This window comes from Hibiscus syriacus, unplaced genomic scaffold (genome assembly GCF_006381635.1).
Source record: "Hibiscus syriacus cultivar Baekdansim isolate YM2019G1 unplaced genomic scaffold, ASM638163v2 tig00002237_pilon, whole genome shotgun sequence".
Classification (NCBI taxonomy): domain Eukaryota; kingdom Viridiplantae; phylum Streptophyta; class Magnoliopsida; order Malvales; family Malvaceae; genus Hibiscus; species Hibiscus syriacus.
The window spans coordinates 6,960,914-6,979,157 of NW_024061918.1; the positions used below are offsets into that span (position 1 = coordinate 6,960,914).

Below are 18,244 nucleotides of genomic sequence, written 5' to 3' on the forward strand. Positions count from 1 at the left end.
GAAAAATTTATCTAATGATGATATAACAGTCGGTGAATTTTATATAATAAGAAATTTAGTCCTTAATAAATTATCAACCCAACGTAATACTTGCTTTCATTATTATATTTCTTTGTTCAGTCAATTACCAATTTCTCAAATTGCAATGATCTAAATATTAATTTAAAAAAATAAATAAATTGACTTCTATTTATGTTCATTTAAATCATCTTTGAATTTCAGCTGAAAGACTCAAACACTCAACGTTGTGGACTTTTTATTTTAAAATAATATTTCCTGTCTCTTTGTTTGAAATTAATTTAGTAAAAAGGAAATCGGTTTTGCATATTTTTCTTTCCCTTTATTTATTAGGGTAAAATTGTGTTAAGTTGAAGAGGTTTGGTTTCTTCTCTAATAGGGCAAAGAGTTTAATTAATTAGTTCAATATTAGAAGTTTATTTAGAGGTTTATGATATTTTTTATAGTGACTTGTAATTTGTCACGTTGAGATGATGAATTTTAATAAAAAAATATTTTTTTTATTTAAACTTTTTACCCCATTATAATAAAAAGTAATAAAAAATTATATTTTATTGAAATTCATTATCTTAACGTGACAATTTTGAATAAAAAATATTTTTTTATTAGAATTCATCATCCTCGACATGATGAGTTCTATAAACATAATAAAAAATGCCGTATATCCCAAAATGAACTTCCACTTACCTTATTTTCCCAAATAATTTACGCTTTTGTGCTATTGGGTCAAAAAAACCGAAGAGACTTGGCATGCAGGAGCTGCAGGGAAGACATAGAAAATGAATTGAAAAAGGATTAAATTAATATAATTTCAAAATATCGAGGTTACTTTTTTCAAAATTTTTACTAACTTATATAAAATGTAAATATTAATGATATAATTTATTATTAGGTCACTATCACATTATCTAGTAATAAGTTTTGGGTAAATTAAATATTTAGTCATACATTTATTGTCATGCTTTTGTTTTAGGTCACTATCACATGTTCTAGTAATAATTTAACTATTTTTTAAAGTCATTGCTAAACTTATATTTTTGTTTCGTTTTGGTAACCTATTGTTGAAAAATAAATAAAATTGCTGACGTGATATTTTTTTTTATTTTTTCCAGTGATGATGTGATATTAACTTATGATAACACATAAATACCATAATTAATTTTTTAACAAGTGACCAAAACGAAATGAAAATATTAGTTTAGTGATGATTTTAAAAAAAAGTATGATAACAAAAAAAAAACTCCGAGAATGATTAATTCATTAAATACATAATTTACACTAGTTTTTTAACGATAACATATTAATTTGTTATTTTTCTTTAAATCAGAAGATTATTTTTAACTTTTTATAATCATAAAATTTAATAAAAATATCTTATAATTGAGGGACTATTACCGTATTTTACCCGCAATGATATCATTCCTTATATTTTACTACAGATTTATAGTTCTAACTAGCGGTGTTTAAAAATACCAGATCCGTCGACTTAATTAAAAAATTAGAATTTTTTAAAAAATTCAAGTTCCGTATCGGGTTCCCGGCCCGGCATTTTACGGGTCAGGTTCGGATCAAAAAACTAAAATTTTTGGGGTACCTATAACTTTTGAGCATTCGGTTACATTTATTTTTAATATATAATAATATTATATATTTAACTATTAATAATTTTATATATTAAATTCAACTAATAAAATTAAAAAAACGTCAACGAGAAAAAAAATAAATTTTAAATTTTATGTTTAAATTTTGGAGTATGCAATTTAAACATTTAAATTTATGTATGTTTTTTAAAATTAATAATTTGAAATTGATAAAAAAATCAAACACATGATTACCCAAATTACAGGTACTCAAAAAATTTAAGTATCCGATTATCGGATACCCACAATATCCGAGTCCGAATGCCGGGTGATCAATCAACTACCCGAAGATCAAGGTATCTTGATTTAAAGACCTAGTTCTAACAGTATTTTTTTACGTTGGGATATGTTAAAGTGGGACCTACTTTTTTTATATAAAAAATATCTAACCGTTTGGCCCCTCTGACAGTATTTTAGACCGTTATATGTGGCCATTCTCATTTTCAAATTGTTATGCAGTCTTAAATTTGAGATGTATTTTCTTTTAGGTAGATCTATTTGAATTAAAGGAATATACCAAAAATAAGGAAAATATAATTTATTTAATAAAAGTTTTTCACATATTTATATCAATTTTTATTTTTGAGTTGGTATCAATTAATATTTGTATTTATTTGTAAATTAGTACCAGATACAATAATACATGTACTTTCAACCATTTAATTTATGGTATTTTACTATTAGATTTGCATAGTTTATAATTTTAATGGATTTTTAAATTATTTTATATACGTGTATATAAATGGAAAATTTAGCATTAAAAAAATTAATTCAAACTCCAACCCAAAATATTTAAATAATGGGGTATCGGATTGAAGTTAAGAATGTAATTAATTTTTAGTAAATGTATAAATCAATCAAATTGGAACAATTTTAAAAATTGAAAATTGAGTGATAGCTTTTTTTTCAGTATAAAAAAGGAGTAATTTACCAAGCTTTAATTAATTAAGATCAACCGTTGATATCCCAATCCTTGAATCTTTTCCTTCTCTTTCAAGTTCCTCCTGATTTAGTAAGGGTTCATTTAGCTTTCTATTCTCTAAACTCAGTCATTTTCTAAACTTGTTTTTTTCCCAGGAAAAATAATTTCCCTACGTTCTTTTTATTTTCATCAGTTTTGTTGGATTGGGTCTGTCTTTGGAGAAAAGTCCCATCTTTGGGTATGTTTGGATAGTGAGAAAATCATATAATGCCGGTATCAACAAGGTTTCAGATCAACAGCCAAGAAGAACGGCAAAGAAGCAGAAGATCAAATGAAGAAAGCCAGATGAACAATGTCACTAACAATTTTACTCCGAGGAATCCACATCATGGGTTGAAGGAAAAAATGAGAGCTTTAACTCTTTTATATGAGCAACAAAAGAAAGCTTCTGCAATTCTGAGAAACAATAACCCAAAATCTGATCATCTGGAGCAGGGTTTTACATGTCACCCAACTGCTCATCTTCTCCCTTCTTGCAAAACACAAGAGAGGAAAGAGGAGAAAGAGAAAAAAGATCCCAAATTCATGGCTAATCCGACAGTGACTAGAACTTTTGTGTTGCCTCTACCACCGTTGGATGATGCAAAGGAGAATCTTTCGATTGGTACTGATAAGATTCTTGGGTTCTCTTCTTGTGCAAGAAAGGCAACGGCCACGACGACTACGGAGATGGCGAAACCGATGGCGGTGGCGAGGAAGCTGTCGATGTTGGGGGCAGGGAACGTTCAAGAATTAGAGAAAATGGAGAGCAATGCCAACACTGAGAAAAATGGGGGAATTGGTGGAAATGAGAGTAGGATTCATGTGTTTGTAAGGCTTAGGCCTATGGCAAAGAAGGAAAAGGAAGGTGGTTCAAGATGTTGTGTCAAGATTGTGAATAAGAAAGATGTTTACTTGACTGAGTTTGCTAATGAAAATGATTATCTTAGACTGAAGAGGCTTAGAGGCAGATATTTTAGTTTTGATGCTTCATTCCCGGATTCTGCTACTCAACATGAAGTTTATTCAACCACGTAAGTATATCATAGCCCCCCCCAAAGGCCAAAGTTATATGCATTAATCCATTTTGATATGACGTGCACTTACATTGCTTCATTTGCTTCTGTTTTTCCTCTTTGGAAGCTAGGAAAATTTTCATCTATTTAGAAAGGGATTTATCTAAGTTTTATATGGAATTTCCTGATTGTGAATCTGACCGAGTATCGAAACTATTGTACTTGTTTTCAATTAATAGTTTATACATCCAAAATGTGCTTGTTGCAGAGAAACGACGCCTTTTCGTCTAGATTCTGCATTTGTTAATTTACCAATAAAGAAGATAGGATTTTGATGTAGGAAAGTTCTGCTGTTAATTTTGTTTGAAACTTCAACCCAACTTAGGTCTCAACATTCATGGAATTTAATGAATCTGAGTTATCAGTTTTTTTTAATGAATCAATTGTGAACTTTCAGGACTGCAGAGCTTGTAGAAGCAGTTTTACAGGGAAAGAATGGCTCGGTGTTCTGCTATGGTGCCACAGGAGCTGGGAAAACTTATACAATGCTAGGAACCTTGGAAAACCCAGGTGTGATGGTTTTGGCTATCAAAGATGTGTTTACAAACATTAGGAAGAGGAGCTTTGATGGAAACCATGCAGTTCATCTCTCCTATCTTGAGGTCTACAACGAAACCGTCCGGGATTTACTCTCGCCCGGAAGACCACTTGTCCTGAGAGAGGATAAGCAGGTGCTTTCTACTTCCGGCATATATATACTGCTTCAGTTCATAACATATGAATAGCCGATGTTTTGGGTACAAGGAAATGTTACCGAACACAAAACAATTTTATGAATGGCATTAATAGTCTTCTATATGTTGTTTATTTTTCAGTTTTAACTGCCTTGATTGCACCTCGGTAAAGTGTTTACTCAAATATAATGCAGGGAATTGTTGCAGCAGGTATTACACGATACAGGGCTTATTCCGCTGATGAAGTAAGCTTCCGACTTTTATTAATTACGACACTTTAGAAGGATTAGACAATTGATTGAATGGAATGTTTTACCTGGCTGTGGCAGGTGATGGCGTTGCTTCAAAGAGGAAACCAAAACCGAACCACTGAACCAACTCGGGCAAATGAAACGTCTTCACGGTCCCATGCAATTCTTCAGGTACCAGTAATGTATGGGGCTAAATTACCTGCTTTATTCCTCTAATGTTATGACATTCTTATAAACACCGCAAATGAAACGTCTTCACCGTCCCATGCAATTCTTCAGGTACCAGTAATGATATGGGGCTAAATTACCTGCTTTGTTATTCTAATGTTATGACATTCTTATAAACATGAGTTGCTTTTCGTGTAGGTTGTGGTTGAATATCGAGTCAAAGATGCTTCGATGAATATCATCAGTAGAGTTGGAAAGCTTTCACTCATAGATCTTGCTGGATCTGAAAGAGCCCTCGCAACGGATCAGAGAACACTTAGATCGTTGGAGGGTGCGAACATTAACCGGTCACTTCTTGCACTGAGCAGTTGCATCAATGCCCTTGTTGAGGGTAAGAAACACATACCGTACAGAAACTCGAAACTCACTCAGCTTTTGAAAGACTCATTAAGTGGAGCTTGTAACACTGTAATGATTGCTAACATCAGTCCAAACAATCTCTCATTTGGTGAAACACAAAATACCCTACACTGGGCTTATCGGGCAAAGGAAATCCAAACCAAGGTTATAGTCGATCTTCACTCATTTTCCTATAATGAAGTCACCACCTTTCATGCTAATTTACGTTTTCGAACACCGTATTCCTTGAACTTTTGCAGGCATGTAAGGCAAACGAGGAGGTAATTGAAGTGCCTGAAACCGGAACGAATCCGGCAAAGTTTCTGCTTGAACTGCAGAAGGAGAATCGTGAATTGCGAGTACAGTGCCAACAGCAAAAGTTGGTAACCCTTCAAGCACAATCCTTGGCTGCATATGCTTCTCCAACCCCTTCTTCGGTTACATGTCTAGCAACTCCATTGATGGCCCAGCAACAAGAGAAATGCAAACCTAGGTCCACCTTCTTAACCCGAAACTGCTTCACACCCGAATCCATGAAAATGGCAGAGGAAGAAGCAGTTAAAGAGCTTAGACTGACTGTGAAGGCATTGGAACTTGAAATGTCGAGAATGAAGAAAGAGCATGCTGCACAGTTAAAGCAGAAAGATGATATCATTCGTGAGCTTTCGAGAAAGAAGGATAAAACATCAGAAGTAGGTGCGAAGAAGGTTGGCACAAGAGCTAGCTTGCGGCCGAAGGAACCAAACCCTGGGGAGTTGAAGAGCCCAAGTCATCGTTTTCGATCACCGGTTCCCACAGCCAAAAAAAGAAGCTTCTGGGATATAACAACAGCTAACAGCCCATCAGTCACTAGACTCAATGGAAGAAAAACTAGAAGCCATGTCGTTTCGGAACCTGTTGCAGCCCCCTCCATGCTACCTCAGGTACAATATTTTTTTTCACCATGAGACTTCTTTCGTTGTGAGTAGGTTCAATCTGAGCGGCATTGCATTCATTTTTTTCTTCCATACATGAGTTTTCTTTTCTCTTTCTTCTATGACAAATGCAGCCGGGATTCGCTCGACAAAGACGACCTGATGCTCTGAAGTAACAACGAAGAGAAAGAAACGGAAAGGAAGTTGTGTTTTGACAGTGTCTCTTCCTTCTCCAATCCATTCTACACAATGAATGTTCATGGCTTAAGTGGGGTATTGATTAAGATATTCTTTGTTGTCTTTTTCTTATTCAATTTCTTTTTATCAATATTATTATTTTTAAAGTCAAAGCTCTTGGAGCATGTTAGGACTCAAAAATTCATGTATAATTAAAAAGAGTTTGAGTATGTTTGAATAAAAATTCATGTATGAAAATATGTTGTAATGGGTTGATATATATATATATATATATATAATCGAAGGACACCTTTGGATGGAAGAATTTTAATATTTAATCGAAGGAGCGGCCTGCATGGACATTTTCAAATTTTAAATTCAAATTTTTTTACAACATGACAATTATAAATTTTATTAATTTAAAAATATTAGAATTTGTATTCATTAATTTTGGTTCATCAACTTGATTGATTGTTCTTCTCGAATTTTTAATTGGTACTCTAATAGGTGAGTTGACAACGTAATTCCAAACTAAGAAGTTTGAAACATATAAACCTTGGCATGGTAATTAGACCTTAAACTGAAGTTAGTGAATTTACATGTGTTATGTCAAATTATTAGAATATATATATCATATGCTTTTATTGTTATAAAATGATAAACACCAATTTCATTTAAATCTTCCTAGCCACTAAATTTATCAACTTTGGTCCATCATTTTCATTCATCTTCTTCAAGATTCAAAACCCACCATTGATGAATGTCACAAAATCGAGATTTTCCCCAAAATATCTTCAATTTTATGATTTCTAATAATTTTGAATAATATTAATATACATATATAAATATATTTCAATCCATCTTTCAATCACACTATTCATCCATCACTCGCATTTAATTTATAAAATATATTGATAGCAATTAAACATTTATAGTAATATAATATAATCATTTTAACTTATATATATATTAATAATAATAAACCACTCGATATTCAACAATGAATTACGAAATACTCAACATAATGTAATTCGTAAAATATTCAATACCACATTCAAAATATTCAATTTCTTAGAAAATAAGTCGAATACTTCTATATACCGAAAATAATTTTAATGTTAATTAAAATTAAAAAAAAATTATTCAAGATAACCACACTCAGTCGAATTTAGGTGTTCGAGGTTCAAGGTGTTGCACCAAACTAAGGTGGACTCGACATGCAACTAAACTAAGATCCCAAAATTATACACCATACTCAATCTTATATGTAACACCTAAATCTGGTCCGACCTGAAATGCAAATGATTAACGTATTACATAGAACCACTTAGTGGCTAACCATTTCTTTTGAAATTGTTTAACACACTCATTCATTCAAAATAAGATAAAATACCAAGTATAAAAAATGTTTACAAAATACAAAGAGCTCCCGACAATAACCTCAAAATATATAATAAAAATAGAGTTTACGACTCAATAATGCAATAGAGTCTATGACAGTACATGCCCACTATAATACTCGAGACGTACTCTGAAAGATGATCAAGTCTAAAAAACCTGAATCTGGGGACGAACTCCTCAACTGGCACCTAAGAATCTGCGCGCGGAAACACATTTCATACACTAAGCTCACAAGCTCAGTGTCACACAAATAACCCAACTATACTACATGCATTCAACATATGAGCATGTCACATGCATAGTTATGAATCATGCATATATTTCTCACACAACAAAAGTAAGCATCATAATGTAGCTCGGGGTTAATATAGCATCACAAAACTCACACCCCTATTTTCTTATTAAAAGTACCTTAGGTAGGATCTTGGTCACATAGCTTCAGAATCCTACAGAACCTTGGGTAGGTATGGGTCACAAAGCATCGACACCTTGTTAAGCTAGTCTACTCCTCTGGAGTACTCAGAACGCGTCTGGGTCACTTAGCATCAGCTCAGGTTCAACTAGCGATTTGAGTGCTAGATTGGATATATTCAGATAATCTTATTCTACCACACAACCAACTCAAAAGTGACTCGGGTGTCCTCGTCGTTTCTCGGGCATCAAACATATGCATAAGTCTTATGAAATCTTACGTCATTAAGATCTTAAGTTATCACACAATTGATTAAGGTTCTCACTTGTAAGCTTATTGAAATGTTCCCCTTAATATAAACCCCATTTTCACCTCTCAAACCCAAGCTAGACTTATTGTCCAAATATTCTCGATGGTATCAGTACTCCTTGGGTATCGATACTTCTCTTCCTAAGATATTGATACTTTTCAACTATAAGTACCAAATTTACATTCTATGTTCTGTAAAAAGCTTCAGTATCGATACTCATCTTGAGAGTATTGATTCTCTCCCTCTTCAGTATCGATACTCCCATGAGTACCGATACCAAAATTGTTTTCGATGTTTTGAAAAATACTTCAATATCGATACCCTTACTAGGAGTATCGATACTCTACCCTCAGTATCGATACTCCAATCAGTACCGATACCAAAATTGGTTAATGGAATCTGACCAAGTCCCCAAGCATCGATACTAGGCCTTTAAGTATCGAAACCACAAGAGTAGTATCGATACATCTTGAAGGGGCATCGATACTCTCCTCACAAACCTTTTAAATTTTGCTCATTTACGATGAGTCGTTTCGGTACTGTTCATATAGTACTGACACCCTCAACCCAGAAAATTCTATTTCTCTTGTCTAAAACCTCCCAAAATACTCTTAAGGAATCCCCAATACCCCAAACAGTGATTAAAGCTTATGTATGATTATAAGATCATGAAGACCATTACTTTATGCATGAATAACACCAAATACTCATTTCCATGATATGAACTCAAAATGCACCCAAATGACTAATACACTCATACAACCACCAAAATTGCACATGTTGATCTACAAGTGATAGAGGAGGGTTACAAATGTGTTACCTTTCTATTAGAAGCTAGAGATTCAACTTAAGGCTCACTTAAGAGCAAACTTCTCTTTGCCTTTTCTTTTGGAACTCTCTCCCACTTCTTTTACTAATCACAAGCAACGAAATGAGTTACTAACTCGTCTAAAGAGCTTAGGGAAGATAGAAATATGATTCTAAATGTAAAAATGAGCTAGAATCATCTTAGGGTTCTAAAACCTAAAACCCCCACTAAACCTCCTCCATGGCCACCACAACCATTTGTGGAGTGGAGGGCTTGAAATAAAGCTCTAAGAGAGGAGATTACCTAACTTGCATTCTTTGATTGAGTAAGGAAATCCTTTCTTATAAAGCTATCTCCTTTGATTGATTTAGAGAAGAGAAGAAAATGAGTATTTTTGAAAGAGATAAATGAGACAAAGATAAGGATGATTCCAACATGAATGACATAATCCCATTTAATGAGAATCAACTTTGTTCAATTTTATGGGTTAACTGTAACTTTAGTCCTTCCATAATTGGCCTAAATGCAAAAATCTATATTTTCATTCCTTTTGGGCTCAACTCAAGCCCAATTTATTTCATATTTGGTCTAAGGCTTCCTACCAAGCTATTGGGTTTACCCAAGGTCCTCTCGGTTTAGCCCAAAACTACTAACCCAAGAATTGAGACGTTATATTATAAATATTCCTTGAATACGTGATATCATTTTTTAACTCAAACACCAATCATTGTGTTGGTCCTTCAAACTGATAATCTATAAGTCATAAGTAATCAAATTCTTTCACAAAAATCTTTTATTTAAATGTCATTTCACAAAGTCTCAACTGAGGGGTAGGGTAGTTACACTTATACAGTGTTTAACTTTTCAGATGCATCGATACCCACAAAAGTAATTTGCCCATACACTAATTATCCAGAAGCCCCTCCCCAAAACGATGTAGTTTTGAAGAGGGTATAAATAAATCCTAACCCGACCATTAAGGCCATTTCTCACCATTTTCTCTCTTCTCCTCTCCCTCTCTAAAGAAAGAGATAATTTTTTCTCTCTGCCTTCTCTCTAAAAACCCTCCATCAGAGGAAAGTCGGTCACCGATCGATAGCCATTCACCATCGCAATCTGCCACCATCGGCTACCACCCATGTTGGTCGGAAAATACCAAACTGCCCTAAAATATAGATCGGGTTTCCCTCTTTCCGAATCCAACTTATTCTTTTACTAAAAACCCTTAAATAAGCCTAAATCTAAGATTTTACCTTCGGTAAAATTACTTTTTGACGACTTTTGGGCTTCGGCAAGGGTAAATATCCTACGATTCTTCTTCTTTATTTGATGTGATGGTTGCTTGCTATCATCTGTCTCTGTCTTGGCTCATATATGGTTCTGATTTGTTTGCTTTTTCCCTCTCTTGATGTTTCTCTCTTTTTTCGTTGTTCTTGTTGTTGCTTCATGTTCATTTTCTTATAGGGTCGGGGTTTATATAGCCCCTAAAAACCGACCAAAATGATTATCCCTACCGGTGAGTCACCAAACCTATGGTGGTGACTCACCATAGAGTGATGCGTTATACGGCTCTTGTGTGGTCTCTGGAATCTTTGAGAGAGATCTGGAGAGGCGGTGGCGCCGTGGCAGCAGGCGGTTGGAGCACTTGCAGACGACGGCCGAATCATAGCCCTAGGGTTATGATACCCTAAGGTTTCTTCTAGATGAGTTGTGGACCGTTGGATCCCTCCAGATCCAACGGTGATGGTTACTGGCGGCTGATTGAGAGAATAGGGGGGAACCCTAGCTGCTTGATGGGCTCCTCGGGTTAAATTGGTTTTGGGCCTATAGTTGGATCAGGATCAGGTTTGGTTGTAACCGAGCCTGGATTTGCTTTGTAACCATGCCTTACTCTTGTAAATGGGCCTCCATTTGTATTATTATTTAATAATAATAATAATAATAATATATAATAATATTATTATATATAATATAAACGTCACTCAGACGAAAACTGTTATCGACAGCTACCCCTCTTTACTTATTTTTGTGTAAACAAGAATAAAGCAAAGATAGAAAGACAAGAAATTTTCATCGAGTGAACTTCTTGCTTTGTTGGGAGATTCGTTCCACTACTCTTTCGTGGAGATCAAACTTTGATCTTGCTCTTGCTTCACTACTCTTCTGTGAAGACTGAAGATGACTTGCAAATGATGTGCTTCACTACTCTTCTGTGAAGGCTGAATTTGCATTACTCCACTACTCTCATGTGAAGGCTGAATTTGATTGAGAAGAATATGTTCCACTAATCTTCCGTGAATATCAGATTCAAGGTTGGATTACTTCACTGCTCTTCCGTGAAGGTTCATACTTTGCTGAAAAATCCGTTCCACTACTCTTCTGTGGAGAGAGAATTTTGATTTTGCTCATGTTTCTACTTTACTACTCTTTCGTGAAGCCTGAAAATGACTTGCAAATGATTTTCTTCACTACACTTTTTGTGAAGACTGAATTTGCATTCTGTGACGGTTGAGGATGATTTGCTTCACTACTCTTCCGTGAAGGCTGAACTAAGAAAAGAATCTAATTTCACTACTCTTCCGTGAAGATCAGACTCGAGGTTGGAATACTTCACTACTCTTCCGTGAAGGTTGAATTTGATATGAAAAGAACCATCTTGCTCAAGAGACTGATAGATGTCCTAAAGGATTTAGAAATTACCCGAAGGCTTTACACATGACCCGAAGGCTTTACAAATGACCCGGAGGCTTTACAAATGACTCGGAGGCTTTACAAATGACCTGAAGGCTTTACAAATGACCCGAAGGCTTTACAAATGCGTGATAAATAATTTACTGGGTAAGAAACTTCTCACTTTTCAAAAAATTTATTTTCTTAAACATTAAATTAAATGAGAAACTTTCTCATTTTTCGAACAACTTGTTGGTTGCACATGCCCCAAAATAATGCTTCCTCTGTGGATTATGTCCATATATTCTTCAGATGTTTACCTCTCTTAACATGATTCCTTTATCTGTGACTTGATATTTTTACCTTATACTCATAAGGTATTTTGTTCCTGTAGGCAAATGCAATGTATGATTTTATGTAAATGATGTTCTTATGAATATATGGATGTATCAATCTTTATTTGACTCCATAGTTTCAACTGGTCCTTCCTTTCTAGGGTTCAATCCAATCATCAGTGTAGCAACTTTTGCTATTAAACTTTGTATTTACAAAGAATCACTTGATCAACTTGCATCGTAGTGTCTTCTTTTGCCTTCAAAAGAACTGTATCATTTAGGGGACACTTGCCATACTCAGAATTATGACCTTGTTGCATCATTTTCCTTGATAAAACCAATTGTCTTTATATGAACTTGTGTAAAAATCCAATAAAGCTTTCATCTTTGAAAAGAGAATCTATTATCTTTAAAAAGAGAATCTATCATCTTTGCAGAATGTAGATGTAAATATGCTAAACTTAACATAAATTAATTAGGATATCAGCCACATTTGTTCTGATTTAACCTTTGAAACAAATCATAAGAAGGATTTATCCTAATTCATTTCATGTCTCCATATCTAATTATATCTACATCACAAGAAGGTTTTATCATAATTTCTTTCATGTTTCCATATCTAATCAAACCTCGAATTAGGTTTTTCAAACCATATGATGTCAAGATGTTTAACAACAATTCATCATTTAATCTTAGTTGGCTCTACTAGTTTCTTGTTGTTAAAGTTTCAACGTCTCTTTGTGGAAAGAAATCTTTCATCATTACTGATTCTTGGTAAAAAGACAACTTCATCTTAAGTTAACCACATGATTGTAACATTGGTTCAACACCATAATTACTGGTTCGTAAAACATTTGATAACACATTCATCCTTTCTTGTGGTTTCTACCTAGATTTCTCAATCAGGGAATTCTTTGCATGATGTTTGAAGCTTTTTGCATGACATCACAATGATATTTCAGTAAGAATACAAATGGGATGATTTAACTTGTTGGCATCATATCAAAGAACATTTGGCAACACATTCATCCTTTCTTGTGACTCATTTCTATTTTATTGGAAATTCTTGCTTAATGATCTTTCCATAGTATAATAAGGGTCTTCAACATACCCCAGTGCTTGCTTCTTGTTGATGTGAGCCTTCAAAATGCTCCAACATTTTTCATACTGATGTGGTCGTTCAAAATACCCTACTTGGATAATTTTTGTCTGAAATGGGCCTTCAAAATGCCCCACGTGGATTTCTGACTAAGATGGGCTTTTATTTCACACTGATATGAATATTCAAAATGTCCCTATATTCCAAATTGTAAGACTTACTCTTAATGTCCATTTAATTTGGATCTCATGCTCCTCACAAGGTCCAACTTTTATAATGCCCCTTTGTGGGTATTCGTGGCTCTATTCGTTCCAAATTTCTTGATCTTGAGTGCTCTCATTTCAACAACTTGAAGAATTCTCTTCATGTTGTCACAACTTAAGAAGTGACCAATTCTTCTAACAGAAATGTCCAAGATATGTGCCTTTCTTTTGAGTGAGGTGATCATTCTTGATTGGTTATCATAAAGGAATGTTATAAGTCCAATTCCCAAGACTTTTGGTTTCTCGGGCCATTTTCTTTCAAGAACGTGAAATGTTTTCTCATTCTGGCCTTGTTTATTTCTTTTTTCCAATAAGGGTAGAATATGCATCAACTTGATTCAAGATCCTTTCTTGTTTGAGACCATCCTGTTTGAAAATTTTCTTCCTCATTTCTTATCAATTAATGAAATGTTTTTGTAAAATATTGCACCTTATAGGTTCACAATAGAATCAAATCATTAGCATGAATTCAAAGAATATCAAAAGAATCAACAGCTCTTTAATATTTAAGCATTATAGTTCATTGACAAGTATCAATATTGAGATGTTAGTTTCGGGTTGACTTTCCTATTTTCTATGGTTACATCTTAGTGAAGATGTCACTCCTCTCTGGCTCTTTTGTGAACATTGTCACATGCCTCACTTTCTTTGACTTGGATGCGTACAAAATGACACAACTAACATAACAGTTACTAGACCTTCTAAAATAACTCCATTTTAATTCTCTGAAATCTTTGATTCTATCCAAAGTTGTGTGAAAAGATCGTTCTAATAATGAAATTTTTGTGTGCACATGTGTGAAATAGACTATAATAGGTATTTATTTTACTCTCTTACAACAACTTTTTTCTTTTGCCATTTTGGCTAGCTGAATTCAACTTTATTGAAATTAACCTTCGTTGAGCTAATTGAAACTTATCCATAAAGCCAGGGCTATTAACCAATTGCTCTAGAGGGACAACTTTATTGCATATATGACTCTTACTCTTTAATAAGAACCTATTATAGTCTATGTGTTTGGTGGAAATCAGAAAATCTAATTACCAAATTTCAATTCCCAAGCAACTGACTTTAGACTAGAATTGTCAAAGTTTCATCATCGAACCTCATCAATAGAAAAGTAATCTAGTCAACTTCGAAATGTTACAAAAGATGCCCCATATCATACACTTTTATATATAAATACCAAGCCTTTTGTCTAATTCCTTGCACTGGAGAAAGCTCTCTCATTTTGTGGGAGGGTGTAATGTCGGGGTATATTTTATCTGAGGTAAGGTCAGGGTCCCTTTTTTACTGGTTTTCAATCTTGATACTTTTTCAAATATGTATAACTCTAATTGTAAAGAGTTTTTAATCCAGGGATATTCAAAGAAATTCAAGATTGCAAAATTGATTCAATGTTCATAACCTTAAAAGCAACATACTTTTATTACTAAAAAAAATGGAGAAAGGAACAAAAACATATTTAAACAAGATGCTACAAAATGAAAGGTACAATAGTGGTAGATAACAACTTCCACTGTCTCATTATTCCTTGGATGTTGGGTGTATAATCAGACCAAGATCTTTGTTGATATTTTCCCTCCATTTCTTGATCATTTATTTGGTAGCTTCTTTGGATGAGCCCTCAGATATGCAAATTTTAGCTTTTTCCTGAGCTATCTCATGATCAAATCCTATCATCATCTTTTCTGACTGGCATTTGGGCTCAATTTGAGTTTTAGAACAAATCCCTTTAGTGACAATACTTGTATCCTGGTTCTGGATGCTCTTTGCGGCTCTGATTGGAGTGGTTTTCACTAAATTCTTTAAATTGCCCCCTGTTCCCCTTGATTTCAGAAAATCTGACATAGGTGTCTCCAAGGTTGTATCTGCCTCATTTCTTCTTAAATCTGTAGGTCAGTCTCGAATTACCTTTCCTTTCACTTTTTCATTTCTCATTTTTGTATTATCTTTTAGCTCCAGAGAAGTATCGAGAGTTAAATCTTCCTTGGTTTTTCCCTTTTTCTTTTCAATACCTTCTGTTGTGTACACTTCACCTGTTTTGACACTATCAACTTCATTTCTGAGGTTGACTCCCAAATGTTTGATCAAAATGGATTGATTGTTATTATCCAACTCTATAAATCCAAGAGTCAATATGTTTTGAACTTGTCGTTTGAATTTACCACAATTATCGATGAAGTGTCCTCAGATTCCAGCATGATACTCACAAAAGGCTTTTTTATTATACCATCTTGGGTAAGGAGGTATCAAAGGTTTAGCCAAACATGGGGCAATAAGCTGGGCTTTGTGTAACTCTGAGTATAACTTGTTGCATGAGACTGAAGGAAAACAAGATAGAAATTCCCTTGACATCACTGTCTCTTTACTATTGCTTTCCTGAAGACCTTGTAACCGATAATCAAAACGTTTACTTTGAATGTTTGATTCTTGACCAATATCCTGAGAGAAATGGTGATTTGAGTATTTCTATTTCTCAACCAGCTTTGAGTTTCTTAGGAGCTTAGATTTCCTATCTTTAAAACATAACAACCCTTCTGCCATAAGGTCTTAGACTTTTAATTTCTACATTATGCATTTTTATGTAGAGTGACCAAAATCTCCATAATGATAATTGCATAGATTCTTGACATTTTTCCAATTCGTATGTAAATAAGTACCAGGAGGAATGGGTGTCACAAGACCACTTTCAAAGAGAAAGGGTAACAATTCTGAATATGAAATTGGAATTGGAATGAGATGCTTCATCCTCTTTTCCTTCTTGCTTTTTTTAACCTTTTTCAATTAGGCTTGTTCCATATTTCTCTTCTTTGAACCAATTTCCATTTCCATGCCCTCTATCATATTTCCTGATTTTTGAAGCTGATTTGGATTTTTGAATTCCCCAACAGGTTCTTGGTCATGAATCATCATATCAGTAACTGTATTATTAAGATCCAGACTTTTTTACAAGGTTTTCATCTTTTCATGCTCCATAGGATCTTCTAACATTTTCTCCTCATTTAATATAGTAACCATCATACTCCTCATCTTGATCATTTGTTCCCTGGACTCAGCTTGGAACATTCTTGTTTCTTTAAGCATTTCTCATTGAATTTCTACAAGTTGCTCTTGGATTCTCTCAACCTTTCCAACTCGAGCTAATATTCCATTCATTGCTTTTAATCTTTTAGAGACCTTCCCCTGAATCTCAGAATTCCTCATGATTTCTAGTTCCATGCTTTGTTTGGAAAATGACCTAACCACATGCTTTCTAGTTCGCATGCATTTATTTAGAAAATAAGATAATACTAAATTAAATAAAAGACTCAATATGCTTTCCCTTGTGTGTTTAATCTTTACAAGACTTATTCAGGTTAGGCTCCACCTAGACTCAAGTTCTAAGTTTTACTATATGCCGAGTTTTGGTTCTATGGTAAAAGGGTCAATGAATTGTTCTTTGTTGGTGTCCTCTTGGACTACCAAGCCCTCAATCCTGGTCCATTACAAACTTTCAGATCAAGTTCAATTCGAGGGAACATACTTCCTTATGTCCATACGGAGGTGAAAACCACATGAGAAATATAAGGTGTGAGCTCAAAGAATGGTCCCTTATCCCATACGGAGGTGAAAACCACACGAGGGAGTAGTTTCTCATTCAAACTAAATACGATAAGAGCGGAGTTTTATCTCATATCATGAATGCAGTGCACAGTGGGTGAGGAAAAACATAAAAAGAAATAAAATAATGTACACCTTATTATTCTATTCTAAAGACCCAAAATTAAATCTATATACACATAAAAAAACAAAAAGTAAGTAAAATAATTATAAAAACTTGAAACAAATTTATTATTTTATTGCAAAGACAAATAATTAATAAATTGGTGGTTGGACTCTTTTTTTTTTAAAGTCCCCAGCAGAGTCCCCAAGCTGTTGAGACGTTTCTCTACCCGGCGACGGAGAGTGCAAATAGTACACCCCAAAGGTGTAACTAGTCTCGAAAAAGTGAGTATTTATCCTCCTTGAATCAGATGAAACACCAAGTTGTAGAGTTGCCACCAATCTTTTAATTTGGTGAGATTGCTCACCAAAATGTCATATTATTCTAATAATATTCCTAAGAATAATATTAAAATAATACGACCCGAGTCTGCTTACCAGAAAAATGAGTTCGAGAGTCGGTTACGTATGGGAAGGATTAGCACCCCCATAACGCCTAAAATTGGTACCGGCATTTATTAATTAGTGTCTTTGCAATAAATGATAAATTTGTTCTTTAAATTTAAATTTTCAAATAACTTAATATAAAAAATTACTAAATAATATTTAATATAAATATTATTAATCCTATTATAATATTATATTATAATCACATAGATTAAATTATAAATTATGTATGATTATAATCCTAAAGTATAAATGCTAATAATAATTAATCATATAATAATAATTAATGATTAAAACATAAAATAATAAAATTAATTAACCTAATTCGAAATATTATTAAAATTATATGTTAATTATGTAATTTACCCTAAATTACTAATACAGGATTAAAATATAAACTTATTAATATTTAAGGACTAAATAGATAATTTAACCTAAAATATATAAATATATAGGCGAGACTAAAATAAAAGTAAATAAAATTGAAAAGCCGAATTAAAAGGAGTAAAAACTTAT

The 18,244-nt window shown here is 33.7% G+C and overlaps 1 protein-coding gene across 1 annotated transcript; it reads left to right on the forward strand.

Moving 5' to 3' along the window:
* Positions 1 to 2,622: 2,622 nt before the first annotated feature.
* On the forward strand, positions 2,623 to 6,399 carry LOC120142676 (kinesin-like protein KIN-8A). Its single transcript, XM_039157204.1, has 7 exons — positions 2,623 to 3,653; positions 4,093 to 4,366; positions 4,564 to 4,614; positions 4,699 to 4,791; positions 4,987 to 5,352; positions 5,448 to 6,110; positions 6,236 to 6,399. The coding sequence occupies exons 1-7, from the start codon at positions 2,848 to 2,850 to the stop codon at positions 6,275 to 6,277; spliced, it is 2,295 nt and encodes a 764-aa protein (XP_039013135.1). The 5' UTR covers positions 2,623 to 2,847; the 3' UTR covers positions 6,278 to 6,399.
* Positions 6,400 to 18,244: the final 11,845 nt, after the last annotated feature.